Below are 26537 nucleotides of genomic sequence, written 5' to 3' on the forward strand. Positions count from 1 at the left end.
TTTGTATAGATTCCCGCCCTCTCCCGCGGTCTTCTGGGAAGAACACAGGTCCCAGAAGACAGCAAGGACCCACGCATGCACAGTAGGGAACCGTGCAGTGAAGCAGCAACGTTTCACCAATGGTGGGGGCAGCCGAGAGACTTATTGGCTTTTGACATTGTGAGCACCCTGGACAGGTAAGTGTTCATTTAAACAAAAAAAAAAAAGTCAGCAGCTGCAGTATTTGTAGCTGCTGGCTTTGAATATAAAAAAAAAAGTTGGCGGAACTTGGCTTTAAAAGCAGGTTTAGTTGCATTTACAGTGTCCAATTTGATCCTGGTAGGTACAAAATTCAATTTTTCTTCCAAATGCAGCTACTGTAATGGCTAGGTTCATACTTTTGCAAGTGGTTGTGGGTATTGCACCTGTTCCTGCACCAAAATGCAGTTGTGAGGAATTCTCAGGCTGCAGATGATTGGTCTAGTACAGATGGCAGCTTCCTGGTGGACTCAGGTGTTATTGGATCCAGTCATAACCCACCGGAGCATATTACTACTCCCATTAAGAAATGCATTAAAAAAAATTACAAAATTAAATATTTATTATAAATTAAAAGCAGCACATGGTAACTTGAGAACATGATTTATGTTGCACATTTAAAATCAGAAAGGCTCAACTTTGGACCCACACGCTGGACATTTAAAAACAGAAGACAGCTTTAAAGCACTTGGTGGTTGGAATGTAGCAGCTTAGATGATACTTGGTTGTGCAAAAGCTGGAGTAAAGCAGAGAGAGTCCGAGATCTCCCAGCCACAGGACATCGGAGTGCAGACTTTTTCCTTCTCCTCAATTTTATATAATCCTTGCTTCAGTAGCTGAACTGCCTCCCTAAAAAGAAAAAGACAGATGTGTCACAACCATCAGCCAGGATAATTCTTAAGTAAAACATCCTTCACAAATTCAGGTTTTCAACCACGACATCTGTCAGATTCATAGACATTGAGATTGCATATGCAAAGACTTTTCCTGCCCTTGAGAACTCAATTATTGGAAAATTTCACCCCCCTTCATTATCAGGCCATTTTTTGCAATGAGTTACTGTACCCAAATAAATTGGATGTCCTCCCCTACAAATAGGGCGCTTTTGATCACCTCTGCAGGTTTTTTTTTTGTTTTTTTTAAATCATAAAGCCCTGGTTCACACTGGGCTGCGGGAGTGAAGCCGTGCGAGTTCAGCTGAACTCACACGATTTCACTCCCGATTTCAGCCTGAAATCACAAAAAGTAGTACAGGAACTACTTTTTGAAATCGATGCGGCGTCGCACCGATTAGGACAGCGTCATTGGCAGCAAATGCCGCCAATTTGAGATGCGATTTCACATGTGAAATCGCATCTCAAAATCGAAGGAAATCGTACCCAGTGTGAACCTGGGCAAAAAGTTAAGTCTTCATCAATTTAGGACGGTATGTATGCTGCTACATGTTTTTGGTCAAAGAGAAACAAGACAGTGTTCCTGCTTAGCAGAGAACACAAGATCGCCATCTTCCCCTCGCACACAACGGCAATCTGCTTTGTTTACATAGGCAGAACGGTGGTCTGCCTCTCGGAAATAATCTATGGGTGCCTGCGAACATTAGGTCTGTCGCTGTTTTCAGCAGAACGACCCAGACAAGAAGACAAACAGGCAAGCAATTTGGCGTTGAAGGGCTGCCTTGCTGTAGTAAATGTACGTGGAGCAGTTAGGCAGAGATCAAATAAATACAATCTACTCCTGGAGTAGCCATTTCAGTATAACCCCCAGCTTTTAATAAGCACCTTTGAATTTGCATGCAATACTTGGCCCAACGTGTGTATGCCGTAATTAAATACCAACAATTTAGAAGATAGGGGAACACCACACACCCCTCTGCATAGGGATAAGTAAATGTTAATCTAATTCACATCTCCATGGTGATATTCTTACCAGGAAGCACGAGGCATGGCGTAATGGATATCGGTTTTTTGAAAACCATTGAATGTGGATGAAGATGCCACTGTGTAGGCCCCCATGTTTTCAAATAGCAGCCAATCACCAACGTCTAGCTCAGGCAGCTGAAGACACTCAGCGATTTTATCCATACCATCACATGTTGGTCCCCATAAACTACTTGTGTACACTGGCTGGTCCGGGGAAGGTTTCTGATAGAAAAGAAACAGTGGATATGATTAGTAAAGATTACCAATTCTTTAAATAACACTCAATATGAAGGAAGGGGTTATTTTTATTTAACCTTTACCTTTTGAAGAATGGGTTTAGGATGGGCATGGTCAAAAAAGATGCAGTTGAAGGAACCATAAACACCATCATTAGCATAGTACATGATGTTTTTGTTGGGACCGATTTCTTCATCTAAAAATAAATAAAAAGTCTCGCATTAGGCTAGGTTCGCATTTTTTAGTCCATTTTCTTGCAAAGTATTTTTGGAGTTTGATGCATGCCATTTGAAATCCTATGGGCACAAAAACCACACCATTTTACACCAAGTGCTTGCACCCAAACTACCCCCCCCCATGCTGCATGAAAGGCTCTATAGACATCAATAAGCACCCAACTACACCGAGTCTATTGCAATAACATGTAATGCTGCTTTGTGTGATAACACTTCACTGAACTTACCATCTGATCCACAGTTGTCCAACTGCACCTCCTTCTTGGCGATGATGTTTACAGCCAATGAGAAAGCAGATGCTACATAATATCGTCCTGGCTCAGCGATTATCTCTACGCCAGAACCTTCTGGGAAGTACAAGTCCAGTGCTGGATTTATCACAGCTGCAATCTGTTGTAGAAAGACAAGCTGGTTATTTCCCCTTCCTTTTCAAAAGGATTTCAAATATATGTCAAGTGCTGTGAAAAATCTATTTGTTACCTCTTCGAAGCGAACTTTAACATCATCAGTCCCTGGAAATCCACCACCAATGTCCAACAGCCACAGTTTGTATCCAAATTCAGATGCCATTTCAAAGACTAGTCTAGCATCTGAAATAGACTGCACATATGCCTTGGAATCACAGCATCCACTGCCCACGTGAAAGCTAAAAAATAAAATAAAAAAAATAAGTGTATTATATGACCAAACATCAAAATTGGGTTTAAAAAAAGATATAGATATATCCATCTCTCAGGGAGGGGACCTGTATGTTTGGCAAGATATCTGCCCAATATTCAAGTTCTAACAATAAATAATTTGGTCACCTTTCCTTGATGGCATACCATTAAAATGAATATCAGTTTTACAAAACACACACACACACACACACACACGTAGGTTCCCACAATACAACTTACCTGACACCAATAACATCAACATTGAGGTTCTTGGCCATTTCAAGAAGGCGTCTACATGACTTTAGGGGAGCACCAAACTTTACACTAAGGCGTGTTGAAGACTTGGAGTCATCTGTAGCTATGCGCAATACCATCCTGTTGGTAATAAAATGCATGCATTAGCTTACTGGGTCACTTATTTTCATATAATAATCAAAACAGCAGTGCCAAATTAATTCTAATACCATGGCAAGTACATACTTGGCATTCTGGTGATTACGTGAAACCTTGGACAGCTCCACTTCATTGTCGAAGGTCATCATCTGGACACCGTTTTTAGCAGCATACTTAATTTGGGATATTTGCTTACAAGGATTGGCATAAATAATCTTTTCTGATGTCACACCAATGCTTTGGACTAGCTCAATCTCAGTCTGAAAAAAAAAAAATTAAAAAAAAATATATAAATGAACATTCGTGGCAAACAGTAATGTATCTTTATTGTTTGGTCACAAAAACAATGTAAATAAAAAAAGTCCATAATTTACCTTGCTGGCGCAATCAAATCCAGCACCCAGTTCAGCCAGAGTCTGCACCACACCTTTGCTGCTGTTGCATTTGACAGCGTAAAAAGGTTTTACACGAGGCAGGGCCTTCAGGAAACGGATATGTTTCTTCACTACATCTCCCAGATCTGCGACAAAGAATGCATCTCGGTCCTCCTGCAAATGGATAAATATGAATAAAATAGTAAATATCGAGGAGCAAAGGCCATTGAAATTTATTTGGTTTTCAATAACTTCACTGAATGACAAAATGACACATGTCGATGTGGTGCAATAATGTAAATGGATAGAAAATTATATTTTACACACACACACTCGTTTTAGCAGGGTTACACGGAGATATTTGGGGGGGGGGGGGATTATAACCAACCCCCCCACATATGGTTTGTCCAAATAAAATGCTGCAACTATTAGTTGTAGTTTAAAGCATGCATATTTTTGCAAATTTTTTGGTCCCTGTGGAAGTTGGAAATCACTGTAGCAGATCTTGCCATTACCGTGACCACCACTAGGTTTTGGGTCCCATGCCAAGCGGCCGGCCTGCTGCTTTCTGTACACAGAAGGTTGCTTGCTGGGCATAGGTGTGTACACACACACACAAAATGCAAAGTGTTCCGATTGGATGAAGCGGGGAGGCTAGGCATCACAATCTTTACCCCAGAGAACGCTTTGCAATTAAAAAAATTATACATCTAGGAGGTTATTGGTTTAAATAGGTCACTTAAAGCGGGAGTTCACCCATTTGTAAAAAAAAAAAAAAAAAAAAAAAAAAAAAAAAAAATTCTCCCCTTAGCTTCCTGCTTGTTTTTACTAGGGGAATCGGCTATTTATTTTAAAATATGAGCAGTACTTACCCGTTTTTGAGCTGCATCTTCTTCCGTCGCTTCCGGGTATGGGTCTTCGGGAGCGGGCGTTCCTTCTTGATTGACAGCCTTCCGACAGTCGCATCCATCGCGTCACTCGTAGCCGAAAGAAGCCGAACGTCGGTGCGGCTCTATACTGCGCCTGCGCACCGACGTTCGGCTTCTTTCGGAAAATCGTGACGCGATGGATGCGACCGTCGGAAGCCTGTCAATCAAGAAGGAACGCCCATTCCCGAAGCCCATACCCGGAAGCGACGGAGAGGATGCATCTCGTAAACGGGTAAGTACTGCACTTATTTTAAAATAAATAGCCGATTCCCCTAGTAAAAACGAGCAGGAATCTAAGGGGGAAAAGTGCCCTCTAAGGGTGAACCCCCGCTTTAAGAATGAGTGCAAAAAATAAAATAAAAAATGAAAGCAAGCAAATGCTTTACAGGATACTTACAGTCTGGGAGACCTCATTAATGATTTCCTCCATCAAATCTCTGGCAGCAAACCCTTCCTCCACCATGGTGAAATCGGATTCTTGGATGTGTTGGGCCATTCTGATGCTCAAATGGGAGTCTTACCGAACTCTTCTAAAAAGGTTGTTTGGAAGTATGCAACAGACTGCAAAAGAAGGATATTGCAGGTTAGACAATGCAACTACACCAGAAAAGGGAACTAAAGAGAAAACTAGATCTGGTGTGGACATGGTTGCAAGACCAAAACTGCAGGTCGTCTAGAGAAGAAAGATACTGGGACTGATCAGATACAGTTGCATGCATTACAAAGAAGGAAAAAAAAAAAAAAAAAAAAAAAAAAAACTGAAGTAATAAGTGCTGGAACTACAGCACAGGGGTTTTAATTTGCATTCTAGTATGGCCATACCACTGCCTATAAATGTTTCCCACAAGTTGCCTTGCCTTAGTGGTCAGCACATCTGCTTTGTGGCACTGAGGTCTTTGGTTTCAATCCAGACCAAGACATTATCCGCATGTTCTCCGGGCAGGGGCGGACTGACCATTCGGTGAGTCGGGCACTGCCTGAGGGCCCCGTGGTGGGAGGGTCCGGGCCGGCTCAATCCGCCCCTGGAGGTGCCCGCAGCTTATACACAAAATCAAAGAGAACTGTATCCCCAAGCAAGCAGTGCCATTGAACCATTGGCTGTGGCTGTGTGAGCAGCTCAGAGGTGTGAGCTGGCTGGGATGGATGGCTCAGAGGCGTGAGTTGATGTTCAGTCACAGGCGCTCCGGCCACCTCTCCCCTGGGGAATTCAGCTGAGGGGGCGGGGCCATAAGTCACTGCCATGGTGTACACTGTACAGTCTGAAGGAGCTGGAGCCTCGAGGCAGAGAGCACTGCACAGAGGAGCGGACTGAGACAGCTTGAATTTCCCAACAGAAACCACACTGACCTGCCTTGTGTGTAGCTGCAGGTCAGTGTGATAATGAAAGCACTGCAGTTACTGTGTCTGTTATAAGAGCCATGCCGAGTGTTACTTCCTGGTTCCTTCCTTCTTGCCGTGTGCCCATTTACCAGGTCAGGTGCTATTCACTAGTGCACACTGAATGCCACTCAATGTTTAGATATCAGTGTTACATAGGAATAGCACTTAGCCCTGGTTCACATTGAAACAATTTGCCCATTGAAATGCAGCGGCGCTTTGTGGGTTTATTTATCCCTTTTTTGGACACTAGCAGGGGTTAAAAGCACCCCACTAGTGGCTGAATACCTCCACAAAAATTACGTTGCTATGTCCCTTACATTGGTGATCAGTGGGAAGAATGTTTTAATTCCTATAATAAAAACATTTATATTGAACATTGTGTAGAGAAATTCTTTGAACGCATGCAATGTGGGCAGTGCAATATGTAGGTGGGACTTTGTGTGGATGTAGTTTTAACATGGACGGGGACACAGGGGCGGGGACACAGGGAGCCCCCCATGATCTCCTTTTGGCCGGGGGCCACATGAGCTGTCAGTCCGCCCCTGTCTCCGGGTTCACTCAAACACACTGGTAGGATATTCTACAGAGTCCCAGAGAAAAAAAAAAAAAAAAAAAAAAAAAAAAAAAAAAAGTACTTTGAGAGATCTGTACAGCAGTCCTCATCAATGCACCATTTACTGCTGGCATGTCTGCTATAAAAATAGACACACAAAGCCCAAAACATGATGCAATATGAGGATGCACAAAAACATGCACGCCCCTCCCAACTGCTTACGTGTCAGATTAGGAGCCTGAACCATCCAGCAATGCACCCAACAATTAGGCACAGTACGGTCTTAAAAGAAAAGTCTGGCCAAAGCTCCTTTGCCCCACCCTACTTCACCTGTGGATCATAAGAATGCATTTACCTCTGCACTCCTGTGACCCAGATTCAGCCGATGTCACTTAGCTGGTTCAGACTCTGAAGGGATGGCAACTTTAATGTTAGTATCCACCCATATGCATGACTGGCAGCTGGCTTAGCCCCATTTACACCTAGGCATTTGGAATCCCTGTAGTCCTGGGATTTCAAATTGCTTTACTTCCTAATGGCACCCCAATTGTGGTATGATTTTGCCACAAATCGCAGGATGCGCGTCACCCAAAAGTCCAGCAAGTTTGCTGCGATTTGTCACAGCATTAGGGTTCCATTAAGACATAATGGCATTGCAAACATGTCCCACAATTCCAAACTACTAAGTGTGAAAGGATCCCAAGCAAGCTGCTGGGAAACAGAGCCAGCCTCTCCCAACCACCTCCACAGCCCAGCACTCCAGGGACTGACAATCACAGGTTCACTGAAGACCAAAGGCTGAGCGATCGGGGGTCTTTGATCGCTCATTTCTCTGTCTTAAAAGGAGGGGGAGACAGATCCAGCATTGGACTGATGCTGCATCCTACTAGGGGAGTATAAAGGTTTTATTTTTTAAATCACACACCATCATTTTCATGTTGATTCAATGGAAAATTAAACATGCCGCCCCCCCCAATTTATATTATGGAGGCAAAAATCATATATACCAAGAGCCATCTGAAATCTGACCTTCCAGACATCAGGTCACCTCTGCTGGAAACAGCTCAAGTGTCAGACTAATGGTGGCCAAGATATATGATCGATTGCTTTTCCAATCGATCTCTTCTGATAGGAAGTGGGTTTTGATGAATTGTTATGAAGCAATCAAATCTGTTTCCCAGCATGGCATTTCATAATCTGATTGGACGGGGCTTTAAAAGCATCTATGTGCTGCCGACTGATGATTGGTTAGGACAGTATATTAACTAATATTGATGGAATCAGAGCATGAATTGAACGAAAGTTTACCTTCTATTGGTTGAATGTGAAGTCGCTGACCAGTTAGCGATGTCAGAGGACCCAGGGAGGCTCTGCAATGAATTCGGAAGACTTGAAGGAGCCCGGGCTAGCGATGTCGCCGCAGCTGGCGTCCTGTGTTCTCTGCGGGAAGACAAGGAGATGATCGGTCATTGCGATCAGGATCGGACCATCAATGTAAGCGATCTACCCCACCAGGACCCCCGCTTACCTTAACACGCATTTACACGGCCACTTCCCATGAACGTCGGTATAGATCAGAAGTGTTCTCCGCCTCTAAGCCAAGTCCTCTCTGCAATGTGCGATCAGTGTCTGCTCCTCAGTCCAGCGCATCCTTCTTATACCTCTCACCAGCCGCCATTATACGTCATGTCATGTTGTTTCCAAGCAACCGCCCCATCAAAACAATCCCGCCCCTTTCCCGGCCGTAGCCACACCCCTTCCCAGCCTCCTAACATTCTCGTGCAATCGTGAGATGCTGGGGTGGGCGGGGCATCAGTGGGGATGGGAAATGGGGTGTTTCCGTACAGGGCACGTGATCATGACTCATAGACGGGAATATTTTTGAAAGATCACATGTTGGGTGGGGAAATCATGACGTGTATTTTTATTTATTTTTTGTAATATACATATATATATATTTATGTCCAGAACTGGATCAGCCAGGGGGGTATTTGCTCAAAATGTGGCACTTCACAGGAAGATATGTTTGTTGGTGTCTGATTGGGGCAGACTATGCCCGTGGCCACCAATTGCAGGTATATTAGTAATCTGTTATTGATAATAAAGAGACCAGAAGAGAGTCGCTGATTGCCGCTATTACTAGTAAAAAAAAAATATGTCCCCGGATTTCATTTTAAAAATCTGGTCACCTTAAAGGGGTTGTAAAGGTTTGTTTTTTATTTTCTAAATGGGTTCCTTTAAGCTTGTGCATTGTTGGTTCACTTACCGTATTTATCGGCGTATACGCGCACTTTTTTGCCCTGAAAATCAGGGCAAAATCGTGGGTGCGCGATATACGCCGATACCCGCTTTCTCGCGCCGAGTTTGAATACTGCGCCGACATATACCGAGCACAGTACACTCGTGTATAGTCGGGCAGTCTCGGCTACTCTCGCGCTGACTTCCTGGATGTACAGGACGTCAGCGCGAGAGTAGCCGAGCCTGCACGAGTGTACTGTGCTCGGTATATGTCGGCGCAGTATTCAAACTCAACACGGGAAACGAGCGGGGAGGACGCCGCAGAAAGACGCCGGACCCGACGACGAGGACACCCGAAGCCGCAGACGGACGCCGGACCCGACGAGGTGTCCCGCAAGACACCAAAACTGTAAGTACAAAAAATATTTTTTCCACAGGAATTCGGGAAACTTTAGGGGTGCGTGCTATACGCGGGAGCGCGCTATACCCCAATAAATACGGTACCTTTTCCTTCGATTTCACCTTCTAAATGTTTTTTTTTTTCTTTGTTTGCTTTTGTGTTTAATTGATGGGGTTTAGTTCCACTTTAACCACTTGGGATCCGCGCTATGGACGAAAGACGTCCACAGCGCGGCTCTCAAGTGCCGAGTGGACGTCTTTGGACATCCTGTTGTTGTCATTCCCTGTGCACGCCGATGGGGGCGCGCAGCGGGGAAACACTGTGACCGGCGCATCGCTGGGGAGCCGATGCGTGTGCCTGGCGGCCGCAATGTCCGCCGGGTACCCGCGATCGGCGGTGACAGCAGGGACGTGGAGCTCTGTGTGTAAACACAGAGCTCCACGTCCTGTCAGGGAGAGAGGAGACCGATCTGTGTCTCTTGTACATAGGGACACAGCATCGGTCATCTCCCCCCACACAGTTAGAACACACCCAGGATACACATTTAACCCCTTTCCTCACCCCTAGTGTTAACCCCTTCCCTGCCAGTCACATTTATACAGTAATTAGTGCATTTTTATAGCACTGATCGCTGTATAAATGTGAATGGTCCCAAAATTGTGTCAAAAGTGTCCGATACGTCCGCCGCAATATCGCAGGCCTGACAAAAAAATCGCAGATCGCCGCCATTACTAGTAAAAAAAAAAAAAAAAATCATAAATCTATCCCCTATTTTGTAGGCGCTATAACTTTTGCGCAAACCAATCAATATACGCTTATTGCGATTTTTTTTAACAAAAATATGTAGAAGAATACGTATTGGCCTAAACCGAGGGAAATTCTTTTTTTTTTTTTTAAATTGAGATATTATTATAACAAAAAGTAAAAAATATTGTGTTTTTTTTTCAACAATTTCTGTCTTTTTATGTTTATAGCGCAAAAAATAAAAATCGCAGAGATGATCAAATACCACCAAAAGAAAGCTCTATTTGTGGGAAAAAAATGATAAAAATATAATTTGGTTACAGTGTTGTATGACTGCGCAATTGTCATTCAAAATGCGTCCGCGCTGAAAGCTGAAAATTGGTCTGGGCACGAAGGGGGTTTAAGTGCCCAGTAATGAAGTGGTTAATATCACTGCCATAGTCACATGTACCCCCTAGATAAGCAGCACGTGCAGGGAATTCTTTATGAGGGGACACACTATTCTTGCTGCAAAAAAATCACTTAAAACTGACATTTATTTGGTAACAGGGCTTGCAACACACCCAAGAACCTGCATGAACCGGATTGGAAACGTCCCACCTTCACATAATTATTGGCTGCTAAGAACTTGCTTCAACAGAACGGTGAGAAGAAGTAAGTTTGTGCAGAACAAAATACTGAGTTTGCCATTTTTTTGTATGCATGCATCTTTGTGATGATGATCGGGTAGGATTTTTCCTTTCTTGCACACTAGTGGGACTAAAGCCTAGATTGGGTAGGGTTTCTATTATCACATGCCATTTAGCATGAAGATCAATGAAGTCAAATTAGTCATGTTCCTCCCATCGTGCTCCTCCCAGTGTCAATCCCACAGGTACTGTTATGGCAAAACAGCCAGCCAAAACCAGTATAAGGCTAGGTTTACACTGACGCAGTGCGAACATTATGCAATTTCACAGTGAGATTTCTGTTGTGACAAGTGTGATTCTAATGCGATTTAGCCCTGGTTCACACTGAGCTGCGGGAGTGAAGCCGTGCGAGTTCAGATGAACTTGCACGATTTCACTCCCGCTGGCAGTCCCAATTTCGGCCGCAATTTCAGAGACATCTGTGCAGGTTTCTGCACAGATGTCAATGTAAATCGCGGCCCGAAATCGCAAAAAGTAGTACAGGAACTACTTTTTGAAATTGGTGCAGCGCCGCAGATGCGGCGTCGCACCGATTAGGACGGTGCCATTGCCGACAAATGCCGCCGATTTGAGATGCGATGCGTTTTGTCGCACGTATTTATGCGTTTGCATACAGCGTCGTCTGACGTTTTTGTACTTCAACGTTTTTTGTTTTAGCCAATAGGATAAATTATCATCTTTTCATCACTTGTTGCTATGTTGGTAGATTTTTTTTATCTTCTGCCTGGGTGAAATGTTCTATTGATTAAAGCCTCAAAACGCCCGTAGCAAACGCTCGTTGTCGCGCTAGTCGCTTGAATCGAGCGTTTCCATTACTTTCTATGGGAAATACAAACGCTCAAACACGCCCAAAACGCCCGATTCGTGCGACAAAAAAGGGTCCGGAACTTGTTTGAGCTTCAGGCGTTCGGCGTCAGGCGTTTTGGAGTGGAGATGTGAACCATCTCCATTGAGAATAATGTATTTTTTCCCCTCTAGCGGTTTGGAGCGTCGCGCTTCAGGCGACAAAACGCTCAGGTGTGAATGGGGTCTAAATGCGATTTATTAGGCCCCGTACACACGGTCGGTTCACCTCTGAAGTGGCCGTACGGCCTGATATGTGTACACACCGTCAGTCCAAAATCCGATCGGGTCAGAACGCGGTGACGTCAAACACACGACGTGCTGAATAAAACGAAGTTCAATGCTTCCAAGCATGCGTTGACTTGATTCTGAGCATGCGCGGGTTTTGAACCGATGCTTTTCTGTACTAACCATCGGTTTGGTCCGATCGGGCAGCGGTCCATCGGTTCGGTTTTGAAGCATGTTTTAAAATTTTGGACCGAAGGAAAACAGATCGATGGCCTATACACACGGTCGGTTTGGTCCGATGAAAATGAACTTCGGTTCACTCTCATCGGACCAAACCGACCGTGTGTACGGGGCCTTAGGGGATTTGAAATTAAATTTGAGATGAAATCTGCACCAAACCCCCACTAAACTCACAAAGAAACCTTTTTAGATCAGATCAGAATCGCACCGCATTGACGCGAACAGCTTTCATAGCAAACAATGCTTTTTCAGATGAGATGCAAATCTATGCCTATCGGATTTAAAGCGGGAGTTCACCCATTTAAAAAAAAAAAAAAAATCTCCCCTTAGCTTCCTGCTCGTTCGGTCTAGGGGAATCGGCTATTTATATTAAAATAGGTGCAGTACTTACCCGTTTTCGAGCTGCATCTTCTTCCGTCGCTTCCGGGTATGGGTCTTCGGGAGCGGGCGTTCCTTCTTGATTGACATTCTTCCGAGAGGCTTCCGACGGTCGCATCCATCGCGTCACTCGTAGCCGAAAGAAGCCGAACGTCGGTGCGGCTCTATACTGCGCCTGCGCACCGACGTTCGGCTTCTTTCGGAAAATCGTGACGCGATGGATGCGACCGTCGGAAGCCTCTCGGAAACCTGTCAATCAAGAAGGACCGCCCATTCCCGAAGCCCATACTCGGAAGCGACGGAGAGGATGCGTCTCGTAAACGGGTAAGTACTGCACATATTTTAAAATAAATTGCCGATTCCCCTAGTAATAACGAGCAGGAAGCGAAGGGGGAAAAGTGCCCTCTAAGGGTGAACCCCCGCTTTAATACGCAAAGAAGTCAGTGTGAACCAGGACTAAATGTCCTATTTACAAAGCATATTTAGGCCACTTTCACACTGAGGCACTTTACATGTGTTTTAACGCCTGTAAAGCGCCTCTACTGTCACTTCAGTGTGAAAGCCAGAGTGCTTTCACACTGGGGCGGTGCGCTTGCCAGACGCTAGAAAAAGTCCCGCTAGCCGCATCTTTGGGGTGGTTTAGGAGTGCTAAATACAGCGCTCCTAATCCGCCCTGCCTATTGAAATGAATGGGCAGAGCTGCTGAAGTGCCTGCAAAGCGCTTTCGGCAGCGGCGTTAGCCCCTTCTTCAACCGCTAGCGGGATTTAAAAGCGCCCCGAAAAGGGCAGATAAAGCACCGCTAAATCTAGCGGCACTTTACCGCCGATGCTTTCACTGCCCCAGTGTGAAAGTAGCCTTAGATTTACAGCATTACTAGGAATAGAATAACGAGCACGGTGCAAATGACCGGGGCCGCCATCAGGGGGGTACAGGCAGTACACCTGTAAGGGGCCTGGAGGTCCCCAGGGGCCCGGATGGCAACCCCCTTTTTTTTTTTTTTATTACATTTGTTTTAATATATTTTTTATTTTTATTTATTTTTTTGTTTTTATTAAAGGGCCCAGAGGTCCCCAGGGCCTCAGATGGCAACCCCCCCCCCCCTTGTTATGCAAGACCTCATGGTTTATATATGTTGGTTTATTTTGCAGATTTAACAGATCATATATAAATAGAATAAACTGTAAAGGTGGGTAAACACTATAAGAAAATCTGAAAAAAAAACTCCATACGAGGAACGATTGTTCGATTTTTATATAGTGTGTCTACAACTTACGACATCCGAATCAGACTATCCAAACGAAAATTTCCCAAGGGACAAACTTCAAAAATGTTCTCGTACGTGAACAGAACTAACGATTTTCGTTTAATGTGTAACACTGTTTAAATCGGTATGACGCTGACTTTACGGTGCCGTATTAATTTGAAAAAGTAGTTCCTGCACTACTTTTGGCGATTTCGGGAGCGACTTGCATAGACATCTGTGCATGAAGCCACACAGGTGTCTTCCAAGTCGCACCCGAAGTTGCACTGACATGCAGCTTTGAAGTCGCATGATTTCAGATGAAGTCGCACAATTTCAAATCCGCAGTCAGTGTGAACTAAGGGTTACTGACACAGGTGACAAAGAAAGGAAGAACAGCATGCAGTGGGGTACACGAGCATCCAACACTCATGGAAGTCTCAATTGCTTAGAAGGAGACTGTAGCGTGTCAAGGGAGAAAAGGCAGAAGACACAGGTCATGGAGAGAACAGGTTTTAAGATTTGTTTTTTCTTTTTTGTGGTGGCAACAATGTCAAAGCTATGTAACCTGTAACCTGTAACGTGACTTTACTCAGATCCCGAGAGTCTGCTGCAGGCAAGAAGGAGCATTTCCTGGTGCCTATCCATGACAGCATATTCATGCGTATGCTGCTATGGATAGGCACCAGGAAAAGTATAACATTTTCCATTTTTCAGCTTTACACTATTGTGGGTGTGGGAATGCATGATACACATTCCTACACCTGAAGCAGTGGCGGTGCGTCCATAAGGGGCGCATTGGGCGCAGCCCCCTTTTTCCTGCAACTTCTCTCTCACCATAGATAGATTCATGCATTGCATGACTTCATCTATTCTATCTATTCAGGTGTCTGACCCCTTTTCGGGTGCTGGGCACCTGAATTACAGTGGCGGGGTATTTTTTGGAAGCACCTGATTAGAGTCATAGGCTCTAATAGGCGTCCAAAAAGTTGAACAGCGGGCGCTATGCTGGGCGCTCGCTGTTCACTCAGAGTTGTGAATGAATATTCGCTTTCCTAACACTGAACCGCCTCTCAGCCAATCAGGTGCTCGGGTCTGTTACCTGTCACCTGATTAGCTGAAATGACAGGCGCTGTGATTGGATGCCTATCAGGTGTCCAATCATAGCAGAGGATGGGAAGAGAAGACGGAAGGAGACATGGAGGAGCGTGGAGGACACCGCCGCCGTGACCCGTTGCCCCACCAAGACTGGTAAGTGCCAGACGGGCGGGGGATGCATTTGGTGGGGCACAGTAGTGGCAATTGATGGGCACACTGGCAGCATTTGATGGGGCACAATAGTGGAAATTAATGGGCACACTGGCAGCAATTGATGGGCCCAGTGTCAGCAATTGATGGGCACACTGGCAGCAATTGATGGGCACAGTAGTGGCAACTGATGAGCACACTGGCAGCAATTGATGGGCACAGTAGCGGCAATTGATGAGCACAGTGTCAGCAATTGATGGGCACAGTAGTGGCAATTGATGGGCACAGTGGCAGCAATTGATGGGCACACTGGCAGCAATTGATGGGTACAGTAGCTGTGTTTGATGGCACAGTGGCAGCAATTTATGGGTACAGTGGCTGCGTTTGATGGGCACAGTGGCTGCATTTGATGGCACAGTGTCGGAAATTGACGGTACAGTGGCTGCGTTTGATGGGCACAGTGGCTGTGTTTGATGGAATAGTGGCAAATTTATGGGTACAGTGGCTGTGTTTGATGGCATAGTGGCAAATTTATGGGTACAGTGGCTGCATTTGATGGCACAGTGGCAGCAATTGACGGCACAGTGGTTGCGTTTGATGGGCACAGTGGCTGCGTTTGATGGCACAGTGGCTGCATTTGATGGGCACAATGGCTGCACTTGATGGGCACTGTGGCTGCGTTTGATGGGCACAGTGGCTGCGTTTGATGGAACAGTGGCTGAAATTGATGGGGGTTTTTTTTTTCAGTTTGTTTGTGCCCCCCATATAAATTGAGCACCAGCCGCCATTGACCTGAAGGTACCCAAAAGCCAAAATGTGGTGCAGTTTAGCAGTTGCAAATGGATGCCAATAATTTTTAAAGCAGTATTAAACAATGGCCGCATTTGTTTCTTTCTTTTAGGCTTTCTTTCTTCTATTTTCATCTGGTGATCCAGTCAGGAAGTCTGATGTTTTATTCAACAGAAAAGCTCTCTTGCAGTTAAAGACATGAGACCATTTAACACTGACAGAGGTGCTTACAATGATCAGCTTTTATTTATTTACTTTTTTGTAAAACCTTTATATAAAAAAAAAAAAAAAAACAGTTGTAAATTTATAAAGTATTAGCTGGAGTTCAGCTTCAATTTGATATTGTATTTAATCTGCAAATACTTCTATTACTCCAATCCCCCCCCCCCCCGGACTGACAATGCAGCTGTCAAAATGTGCTCCTTCATCCAGAGTGGGGCACTTTAATACAGGAGGTGTGTTACTGGCCAGATCACCAAGTGTAAAAAGAGGGGAAAAATACATAAAGAAAGGAAACTAACACAGCCACCACATGTAATGATTACTAAGCTGTAATATAAGCAGGTGGCAGGATTGTCAGGGAGGTTCTGTTATGTTTGTGTGAGGTAAGAAAAACATCTAAGTGCCTACACATTATATAATATACATGTGCCCACGCCTGGTCTACTTTAACCAGTTGTATTACAATAGCAGCATGCATGCTTACAGTATGTTGCCCTTACTTATTGTGTGTATTTCTGCCATGGCAGTGTGTAGATCTGTCATTTATTTCTATAGTGTCAGAGTTTTTATGCCAATATTTGGACTCACATGCTACACAAATAAAATGTAAGTCAATGTGGTTGTCCTCCAAGTAGCACGACAAAAAAAGCATAATTTGAAAGATCTGTTATGGACACTGGAAACCAGATTAGGACCAATTTGAACAGTCAAGAAAAGGTTTTGTCAAGACACGAAAGACTATGGTCTGGCCTGACCGGTGTTGTCACTTAACACACCCAGTTTGCCTAGAGACAAGGCAACACATACCATAGATCACTGCTGTCATTTCATACATTTAAACGGCAGGTACTAGAGCCTTGACTTTGGCCAGACCTGAAGGCACATTCCAAGCATCAAAGTTCTTTTTTGTTTTTTAGTACAGGGCTTATGCCGTGTACACACGATCATTTTTCGGCGTTGAAAAAAACGTTGTTTTTAAAAAACGTCATTTAACCACTTAAGCCCCGGACCATTGTGTTGCTAAATGCCCAGGCCAGGTTTTGCGATTCGGCACTGCGTCACTTTAACAGACAATTGCGCGATCGTGCGACGTGGCTCCCAAACAAAATTGGCGTCCTTTTTTCCCCACAAATAGAGCTTTCTTTTGGTGGTATTTGATCACCTCTGCGGTTTTTATTTTTTGCGCTATAAACAAAAATAGAGCGACAATTTTGAAAAAAATTCAATATTTTTTACTTTTTGCTATAATAAATATCCCCCAAAAACATATATACATTTTTTTTTTCCTCAGTTTAGGCCGATACGTATTCTTCTACCTATTTTTGGTAAAAAAAATCGCAATAAGCGTTTATCGATTGGTTTGCGAAAATTTTTTATAGCGTTTACAAAATAGGGGATAGTTTTATTGCATTTTTATTCATTATTTTTTTTTTACTACTAATGGCGGCGATCAGCGTTTTTTTTCGTGACTGCGACATTATGGCGGACACTTCGGACAATTTTGACACATTTTTGGGACCATTGTCATTTTCACAGCAAAAAATGCATTTAAATTGCATTGTTTATTGTGAAAATGACAGTTGCAGTTTGGGAGTTAACCACAGGGGGCGCTGAAGGAGTTATGCTTCACCTAGTGTGTGTTTACAACTGTAGGGGGGTGTGGCTGTAGGACTGACGTCATCGATCGAGTCTCCCTATAAAAGGGATCACTCGATCGATACGCCGCCACAGTGAAGCACGGGGAAGCCGTGTTTACATACGACTCTCCCCGTTCTTCAGCTCCGGGGAGCGATTGCGACGGAGCGGCTATAAACGAATAGCCGCACCGTCGTCCTGGATCACTCCCCACGGGAATCTGACCGCCGCATGTAGTGGGGGGGGGGTTCCCGTTCGGACCCCCGACCCGCGGAAAGGCGGGGACGTACCTGTACGCCCATTTGCCTGTACGTGCCATTCTGTGGACGTACATATACATGCGGCGGTCGGCAAGTGGTTAAAATGATCGTGTGTGAGCTACACATCATTTTTCAGGTTCTGAAAAACGACAAAAAAAAAATTCGAACATGCTGCATTTTTTAACGTCGTTTTAAACGATGTCGTTTTCCGGGTTGTAAAAAATGATCGTGTGTGTGCTAAAATGACGTAAAAAAAACCTGCGCATGCTCAGAAGCAAGTTATGAGACGGGAGCGCTCGTTCTGGTAAAACTACCGTTCATAATGGAGTAAGCACATTCATCACGCTGTAACAGACAAAAAAGCGTGAATCGTCTTTTACTAACACGGAATCAGCTAAAGCAGCCCCAAGGCGAATGGAACTTCCCCTTTATAGTGCTGTCGTACGTGTTGTACGTCACCGCGCTTTGCTAGATCATTTTTCTAAAACAATGGTGTGTGGGCAATTTGATCACCTCTGCGGTTTTTATTTTTTGCGCTATAAACAAAAATAGAGCGACAATTTTGAAAAAAATAAATATTTTTAACTTTTTGCTATAATAAATATCCCCCAAAAATATATAAAAAAAAATATTTTTTCCTCAGTTTAGGCCGATACGTATTCTACATATTTTTCGTAAAAAAAAAATCGCAATAAGCGTTTATTGATTGGTTTGCGCAAAAGTTATAGTGTTTACAAAATAGGGGTATTTTTATTAATATTTTTTTTTTACTAGTAATGGCGTCGATCAGCGATCGCTTCGGACACTTTTGATACATTTTTGGGACCATTGGCATTTTTATAGCGATCAGTGCTATAAAAATGCATTGGATTACTATAAAAATGCCACTGGCAGTGAAGGGGTTAACACTAGGGGGGGCGGGGAAGGGGTTAAGTATGTTCCCTGGGTGTGTTCTAACTGTAGGGGGGGTTGGACTGACATGGGGAAAGTATTTACAACGCTTGACTTTTTCCACATTTTGTTATGTTACAGCCTTAATGGATTAAATTAATAATTTTCCTCAAAATTCTACAAACAATACCCCATAATGAAACAAAAAATGTAGCGCTAAATTACAAACAATGGATGAATATACTACATGAATAGTATATATTATAAATCTGTGGATACATGTGTTGATTAAACATGCAAACACAGTCTATATAAAATAGGTGATAGTCCAAAATAAATGATCAAATGATAATGCCCCGATAATTCAAAACGTGAAAAACCAAGATAAGAAGAAGCCGTCACCAACTGAAAAGAGGCTTACCGGAGAGATTGATCCCTGAGGAACGTATGTTCGAGAGGGTCAGTCTAGCATGATAAGGTGCATGGGACCGACCAATGTTGCAGCTCACAAACAACCTCCAAATCTCCAAATGGTGTACTCAAAGGTGGATGGTTTGATGTATATCAGGGATTTGGAATTAGCGGACCTCCAGATGTTGCCAAACTACAAGTCCCATGAGGCATAGCGAGACTCTGACAGCATCAAGCATGACACCCAGAGGCAGAGGCATGATGGGACTTGTAGTTTGGCAACAGCTGGAGCTCCGCTAATTGCATATCCCTGATGTAAATGTTAAAGTGACCCAATGGTGGTCAAAAGGCAAGGCCATAAAAAGAGTAACCAGAAGAGGAAAAAGAAAAAAAAACACATAGCGTAATACTGTATTACGAACTGTATTTTAATGTAGGTAGGAACACTTACATTATATGATGAAATAAAAGCTGATCAGATAAAAATCGGCAGCAGTGAGGCATCAGACGCGTTTCGCAGCCTCGTGCATCGTCTGGGGTGGGGGTTAGGGTTTCCCATTGAAGAATATGGCTAGGACTCAGGAATAGGAACAGGGACCTCCCCCAGAGGTCAAAGGTCAGAAGGCAGGTTCCCAGAGGTCAAAGGTCACAGGGCGTGGCTGACCCACCCCCACCATAGTGTACCGCCTACCCCAACTAAGTCGGGCAATGAACAAGTCGGGGAATGAACAAGTCGGAGACACCCCAGACGATGCACGAACGCGTCGGGTACCCCACTGCTGCCGCTTTTTATCTGATCAGCTTTTATTTCATCATATAATGTAAGTGTTCCTACCTACAATAAAATACAGTTTGTAATACAGTATTACGCTATGTGCTTTTTTTCTTTTTCCTCTTCTGGATACTCTTTTTATGGCCTTGCCTTTTGACCACCATTGGGTCACTTCAACATATCCACCTTTGAGTACACCATTTGGAGATTTGGAGGTTGTTTGTGAGCTGCAACATTGATTGGTCCCATGCACCTTATCATGCTAGACCAGTGGTCTCAAAGTACCGGCCCGCGGGCCATTTGCGGCCCGCGGACCAGTTATAAATGGCCCGCAGGCAGGGTGGAAGTGAGGGGAGATGAGCTGGCGCAATCTGGTGGTGAGCCGTTGGTATTACAAGTTATTACCACCAGATGTGAGCTGGCGCCATCTGGTGGTGGCCGTTGGTATTACAAGTTAAGCATTACAAGTTAAACAGCAATTCTAATGTCATTTTACACTATTTTCACTGCCATATTCTTCCCTCTAATTAGAACCCCCAAACATTATATATATTTTTTATCCTAATACCCTAGAGAATAAAATAGCGATCGTTGCAATACTTTCTGTTACGCCGTATTTGCGCAGCAGTCTTACAAGCGCACTTTTTTGGGAAAAAATTACACTTTTTTTAATTAAAAAATAAGACAACAGTAAAGTTATCCCCATTTTTTTTAATATTATGAAAGATAATGTTACGCCGAGTAAATTCATACCCAACATGTCACGCTTCAAAATTGTGTCCGCTCGTGGAATGCCGACAAACTTTTTTACCCTTTAAAATCTTCATAGGCGACGTTTAAAAAAATCTACAGGTTGCATGTTTTAAGTTACAGAGGAGCTAGAATTATTGCTCTCACTCTACCAATCGCGGCGATACCTCACATGTGTGGTTTGAACACCGTTTACATATGCGGGCGCTGCTCACATATGTGTTCGCTTCTGCGCGCAAGCTCGTCGGGACGGGGTGCGTTTTCTGGCTCCTAACTTTTTTAGCTGGCTCCTAGATTCCAAGCAAATTTGTCAAACCCTGACTTACACCAGTGCTGGTGGTAATAATGCGCTCGCTGACACCAGTGCTGGTGGTAATAATGCGCTCGCTGACACCAGTGCTGGGGGTTAATAATGTGTTCGCTGAAACCAGTACTGTTGTTTTTGAAGTTTGAAAGTTTGCATGCGGCCCCCCATGGCATATGAAAACTTGTCTTGTGGCCCTCAGGTAATTTGAGTTTGAGACCCCTGTGCTAGACTGACCCTCTCGAACATACCTTCCTCAGGGATCAATCTCTCCGGTAAGCCTCTTTTCAGTTGGTGACGGCTTCTTCTTATCTTGGTTTTTCACGTTTTGAATTATCGGGGCATTATCATTCGATCATTTATTTTGGACTATCACCTATTTTATATAGACTGTGTTTGCACGTTTAATCAACACATGTATCCACAGATTTATAATATATACTATTCATGTAGTATGGTGAAGAAAAAGTGTAGCCCTTTACCCTTATTCATGTAGTATATTCATCCATTGTTTGTAATTTAGCGCTACATTTTTTGTTTCGTATTGTTTTTCATCCACTTGTCTTTGATTTTGTAGCTGCTTACCTTTCATAGACAGCGCGGAATTATCTTGCCTTTTGTTTCTAATACCCCATAATGACAATGTGAAAGAGGTTTGTTTGAAATCTTTCCAAATTTATTAAAAATAAAAGTATTCACAGCCTTTATTCAATACAGTAAAACCTTGGTTTGAGAGTAACTTGGTTTGAGAGCGTTTTGCAAGACAGACAACATTTTTTAATACATTTTGACTAGATATACAAGCGATGTCTTGATATACAAGTAGCATCATGTCATAGCTGAGTATAAAAGAGAAGAGTGGCGCCTCTAAGTGTAGAAATATGGGGCCAAATCCTCAAATTTCCTGCCTAACTTAACTTTTCCCATTTAAGTTACACTGACTTAAAATTTCTACCTAAGTGCCCGATCCACAAAGCACTTACCTAGAAATTTCAGGCCGTGTAACTTAAATGTCTCCGGCGCAAGGCGGTCCTCTTCTGCAGGGGGCGATGACAATTTAAATGAGGCGCGCTCCCGCGCTGGCCGTACTGCGCATGCTCGTGATGTCATTTTCCCGACGGGCAGCGTGCGAAATTACGTTACGTCGGGCTTTGTGGATTGCGACGGGACAATAAAGTTGCGTCGGGTAAAAAAAAATTTACGCGCCGGGAAAAAAAATTCAAAATTTAAAAAAAAACGCGGTGATCGAAAAAAAGATCTGTTTTTACAAGGTGTTACTAGTTTACACTTTTGTAAAAGCAGAACTAATTTTACGTATGCAAACGTAAACTTACGCAGAAAACACAAAGCTGAAAAGCTTTGTGGATCTCCGTAAGTCCTCATTTGCATACGCAAAGCGTCATTTCGACTCGAAATGCCCCCAGCGGCGGATGCGGTACTGCATCCTAAGATCCGACAGTGTAAGTCTCTTACAGATGTCGGATCTTCTGCCTATCTTTGGAAAACTGATTCTGAGGATCAGTTCCAAAGATAGGCACAGGGATACGCAGGCTGAACAGCAGTTCCGCCTGCGTATCCCTTTTGAGGATTTGGCCCATGGTTACATTTAGCAACATATTGCTTTACTTAGAGGCTTCTCTCTTCCCTTTACTACTCTTTACCTCCTGCTGGATTTTGCTTCTAATCCCCTAGTGAAGCCGGCCATTTGTGGATGGACATTTTATGGTTGCACAACTTAGTCACATTGCTATTATCTTTTTATATGGACTATAATCTGAAAGACCTATGAGTAAATGGTTGTGGAATGAATTATGTGAGTTTCCATTATTTTTTATGGGAAATTTGCTTTGATATACAAGTGCTTTGGATTACAAGCATGTTTCTGGAAAAAAATATGCTCACAATCCAAGATTTTACTGTACTTTGTTGAAGCACCTTTGACACCAATTACAGCCTCAAGTATTTTTAAATATGATGCTACAAGCCTGGCACACCTGTTTCTGGGCAGTTTCTCCCATTCTTCTTTACAGGACCTCTGAAGATCCAACAGGTTGGATGGGGAGCGTAGGTGCACAGCCATTTTCACATCTCTCCAGGGATGTTCAATCTGGTTTAAGTCTGGGCTCTGGCTGGGCCACTCGAGGACATTCATAGAGTTGTCCCATAGCCACTCCTTTGTTATCTTGGCTGTGTGATTAGGGTCGTTGTCCTGTTGAGAGATGAACCTTCACCCCAGTCTGAGGTCCAGAACGCTCTGGAGCAGGTTTTCATCAAGGATGTCATTGTACATTTCTGCATTCATCTTTCCCTCGATCCTGACAAGTCTCCCAGTTCCTGCCGCTGAAAAACATCCCCACAGCATGATGGTCAGGTTCAAAATACATGCATCGGTAAGAATAGCCAAGAGACATACCATGATATAAAGTAATGACATGAATGTTCTTAATACAGGTAAAAAGGCTTTTTGATCATGTCTTCTTTGATCCTCCCCTTCTTCCATAGTCCCCAATCTATCTCCTGATAAGACAGACAATGTAACCAGATCACAGTGCCACAGGTCGATGTGCCAACAGTAATCTATAGGACTGCTGCTGTTCTAATTATTGATGGTATCAATAAACAAAATAAATGAATGATAAGTAGAGTAGCGCAGGTCCTTCCCCCCCCCCCCCATGATTTCGCTTTAGGGCCCTTTCACACGTACGGACAAACGGTCCGTTTATTACAAGTCCGTTTACGGACTTGTAATGTATCCCTATGGGATTGCAGACGTTAGCGGATGATGCATCCGCTAACGTCCGCAACCATCCGCATCCGCAAAGATCCGCTTTTGCGGATGGAAGAAAACCCTATTTTTCTTCCGTCTGGCGGAACAGATCGGATGAATACGGACACACGGTCCGTATTCATCCGATTCCCCATAGGGGTGAGAGCGGAGGAGAGACAGGGCGGTCTCTGCACTGTGTGCGGGGACCGCCCTGTCCGTCGACAGCTCAGCGGGGATTTACGGAGGAATCCCCGATGAGCCAAACAGGCTAACGGAGCGGATCAATACGGATCCGCTCCGTGTGAAAGAGCCCTTAGAGTCCTTGGCCAACCCGTCTGTACCATGGAAATACATGACACTGTGTGAAAATGGGGGACTCCCTGACTAAACCAGAAGTCATCCCAGTTGAGAAACCTGCAATGTTGTATTTGAATGTATTGCACTAATTATATGGTATAGGCAATGTAAACATTCTGCAAATATCTGAAGTGCAGATAACAAACTCAAAGGCATGACGTTACATGAAAAAGGGAAGTCATTGAATACAATTCTTTGGCTTGACAGAGACAAAACACTGTTCTTTTTACACATTCTGGTTGTAGCCTGCTTAGAGAAGCTTGCTAAATACAGAGTATATTTACCACTACTCTTCCCACAGCATTGTTCTTCTGTTAGTTATGTACATAAGTTCACGTCACCGGATTTTGGTATTGTACGCAAGATCTACTGTTTCAGGCACTTCCTGTTACAGAAAGTGGATGTGCACATTTGGTATGTGACATCATAATAGCTCTGTTTTGTTCTGGTTCAAACCAGCCGAGAACAAAGAGTACAAGACTGCAAAACCACAGGTCTCTACAAGACCAATAGAAACTATTTTCCAGTCAACAGTCATTAACACAGAACTTTGGAAATCAGTATACAGTAAGTGTGTCACTCATATTGCAAGACTATAGCATTAAAATAGTGATTTTGCATCCTTTTGTACAAAGTAATCCATGTTCAAGGTCACATAAGATGGTGAAAATGGGTATCATTTTTCTAAACTGGCAATAAATACAAATTTAATTACTAGAGCTGTAGCATTTTTCATCTTCCTATAGCGATCCCTTTCAGTCAACTACAGTACTCAGCATAAATGAGTACAACCCCTTTTGAAAAGTATGATTTTGATCAATATCTCAATGAACACAAGAACAGTTTCCAAAATCGAGTTTAATGCTGCGTACACACGACCGTTTTTCGGGTTGTAAAAAATTAGGTGTTTTTTTATGTCATTAAAAACGATCGTGTGTGGGCTCCAGAGCATTTTTCACAACGTAAAAAATGGGCATTAAAAATTCAGAACATGCTCTAATTTTTCACGTTGTTTTTAACGTCGTAAAAAATGGTCGTGTGTGGGCTTTAACGACGTGAAAAAAACGCGCATGCTCAGAAGCAAGTTATGAGACGGGTGCGCTCGTTCTGGTAAAACTAGCGTTCGTAATGGAGATATCACATTCATCACGCTGTAACAGACTGAAAAGCGCAAATCGTCTTTTACTAACACGAAATCAGCAAAAGCAGCCCCAAGGGTGGCGCCATCCGAATGGAACTTCCCCTTATAGTGCCGTCGTACTTGTTGTACATCACCGCGCTTTGCTAGAGCATTTTTTTTTTCACGATCGTGTGTAGGCAAGGCCGGTTTAACAATAATCGGGTTGAAAAAAACATTGTTTTTTCTAGGCCATTAAAAATTTTATTTTTTACATCCCTGAAAAACGTGTGTACGCGGCATTATAGAACATTTGTTTAAAGCAGAGTTCCACCCAAAAGTGGAACTTCCGCTTTAACCACTCCTCGCCCCCTTACATGCCACATTTGGCATGTTATTTTTTTTTGGGGGGGGGGGAGTGGGGGCTTCAGTAGGAGTGGGACTTCCTGTCTCACTTCCTTCTTCCGCCCAGGGACCGCCTTGGCGACTTCTCGTCTCGCCTTGGCGGCCCTTTCCTTTAGGCGATCTCCAGGGACAGGTTCCATGAGATCGCCTGTCCACTCATAGAGCGCAGCGTGACTTGGGCATGCACAGTGAGTGCCCGGCCTTGAAGCCGAAAGCTGTCACGGCCGGGTGCCCACACTATGAATGGAGACGCCAGCTGGAGAGGGGGGAGAGGAGCAGAGCTCCGGGCGGATGCTTCGCTGGACCGTATAGCAGGTAAGTGTCTGTTTATTAAAGGTCAGCAGCTACACTTTTTGTAGCTGCTGAGTTTTAATAAACACTAACAGGCTGGAACTCCCCTTTAAATCATTACATGAAAGGTTAATATTATAAATTAGATTACCAAATATTTGGTTTTACTAAAATTAGTTGATGCAAAAATGCACCCCACAACAAAAACGACTACATCTAGTATTTTGTATGACCTCCATGATTTGGAAGGACAGCACCAAGTCTTTTAGGAATGGAATGAACAAGTTGGAGACGTATTGCAACATCTATCTTTTTCGATTCTTCAAGAAGCCCTCTTTTATAGCCTGGATGCTGAATGGAGAGTGATGCTCAACGTGTCTCTTCAGAATTCCCCATACGTGTCGATTGGGTTCAGATCAGTAGACATACTTGGCCACTGAATCCCTTTTCACCCTGCTCTTCAGAAATGCAACAGTGGCTTTAGATGTGTGTTTTGGATCATTGTCATGTTGGAAAAGGGCACGGAGTGATGGTAGCATATTTTCTTTCGTTATAGAGCAGTACATCTGTGAATTCATGATACTGTCAATGAAAAGCAGCTCCCCAACACCAGCAGCAC

General features: G+C 43.7%; 1 protein-coding gene and 1 long non-coding RNA gene across 2 annotated transcripts in view; one reads left to right on the forward strand and one right to left on the reverse strand.

Annotated features, from left to right (window-relative positions):
- Positions 1–565: 565 nt before the first annotated feature.
- AZIN2 (antizyme inhibitor 2) lies at positions 566–8096 on the reverse strand. Its single transcript, XM_040337011.1, has 10 exons — positions 8007–8096; positions 5163–5326; positions 3837–4010; positions 3550–3722; positions 3310–3444; positions 2891–3056; positions 2638–2800; positions 2258–2370; positions 1945–2159; positions 566–867 (listed from the first exon to the last, which is right to left on the reverse strand). Exons 2-10 carry the CDS (start codon positions 5259–5261, stop codon positions 729–731), a joined length of 1377 nt encoding a protein of 458 aa, XP_040192945.1. The 5' UTR covers positions 5262–5326; positions 8007–8096; the 3' UTR covers positions 566–728.
- A 9-nt stretch (positions 8097–8105) lies between these two features.
- The window catches only part of LOC120926798, a 40546-nt gene continuing 22114 nt past the window's right edge, over positions 8106–26537 (forward strand). The window contains exons 1-2 of the long non-coding RNA XR_005746991.1: positions 8106–8192; positions 10630–10734. This is a non-coding gene — a long non-coding RNA (uncharacterized LOC120926798). The remainder of the gene's footprint in view (positions 8193–10629; positions 10735–26537) is intronic.

This window comes from Rana temporaria, chromosome 2 (genome assembly GCF_905171775.1).
Source record: "Rana temporaria chromosome 2, aRanTem1.1, whole genome shotgun sequence".
Taxonomy (NCBI): Eukaryota; Metazoa; Chordata; class Amphibia; order Anura; family Ranidae; genus Rana; species Rana temporaria.

Coding starts and splice junctions, on each gene's coding strand:
- AZIN2 (XM_040337011.1), bottom strand. CDS start 5,261: ATGGCCCAACACATCCAAGAATCCGATTTCACCATGGTGGAGGAAGGG. Junction 3,057..3,309: donor GTTGATGTTATTGGTGTCAG/GTAAGTTGTATT, acceptor TTTATTTTTTAG/CTTTCACGTGGGCAGTGGAT. Junction 2,371..2,637: donor GGACAACTGTGGATCAGATG/GTAAGTTCAGTG, acceptor ATTTATTTTTAG/ATGAAGAAATCGGTCCCAAC.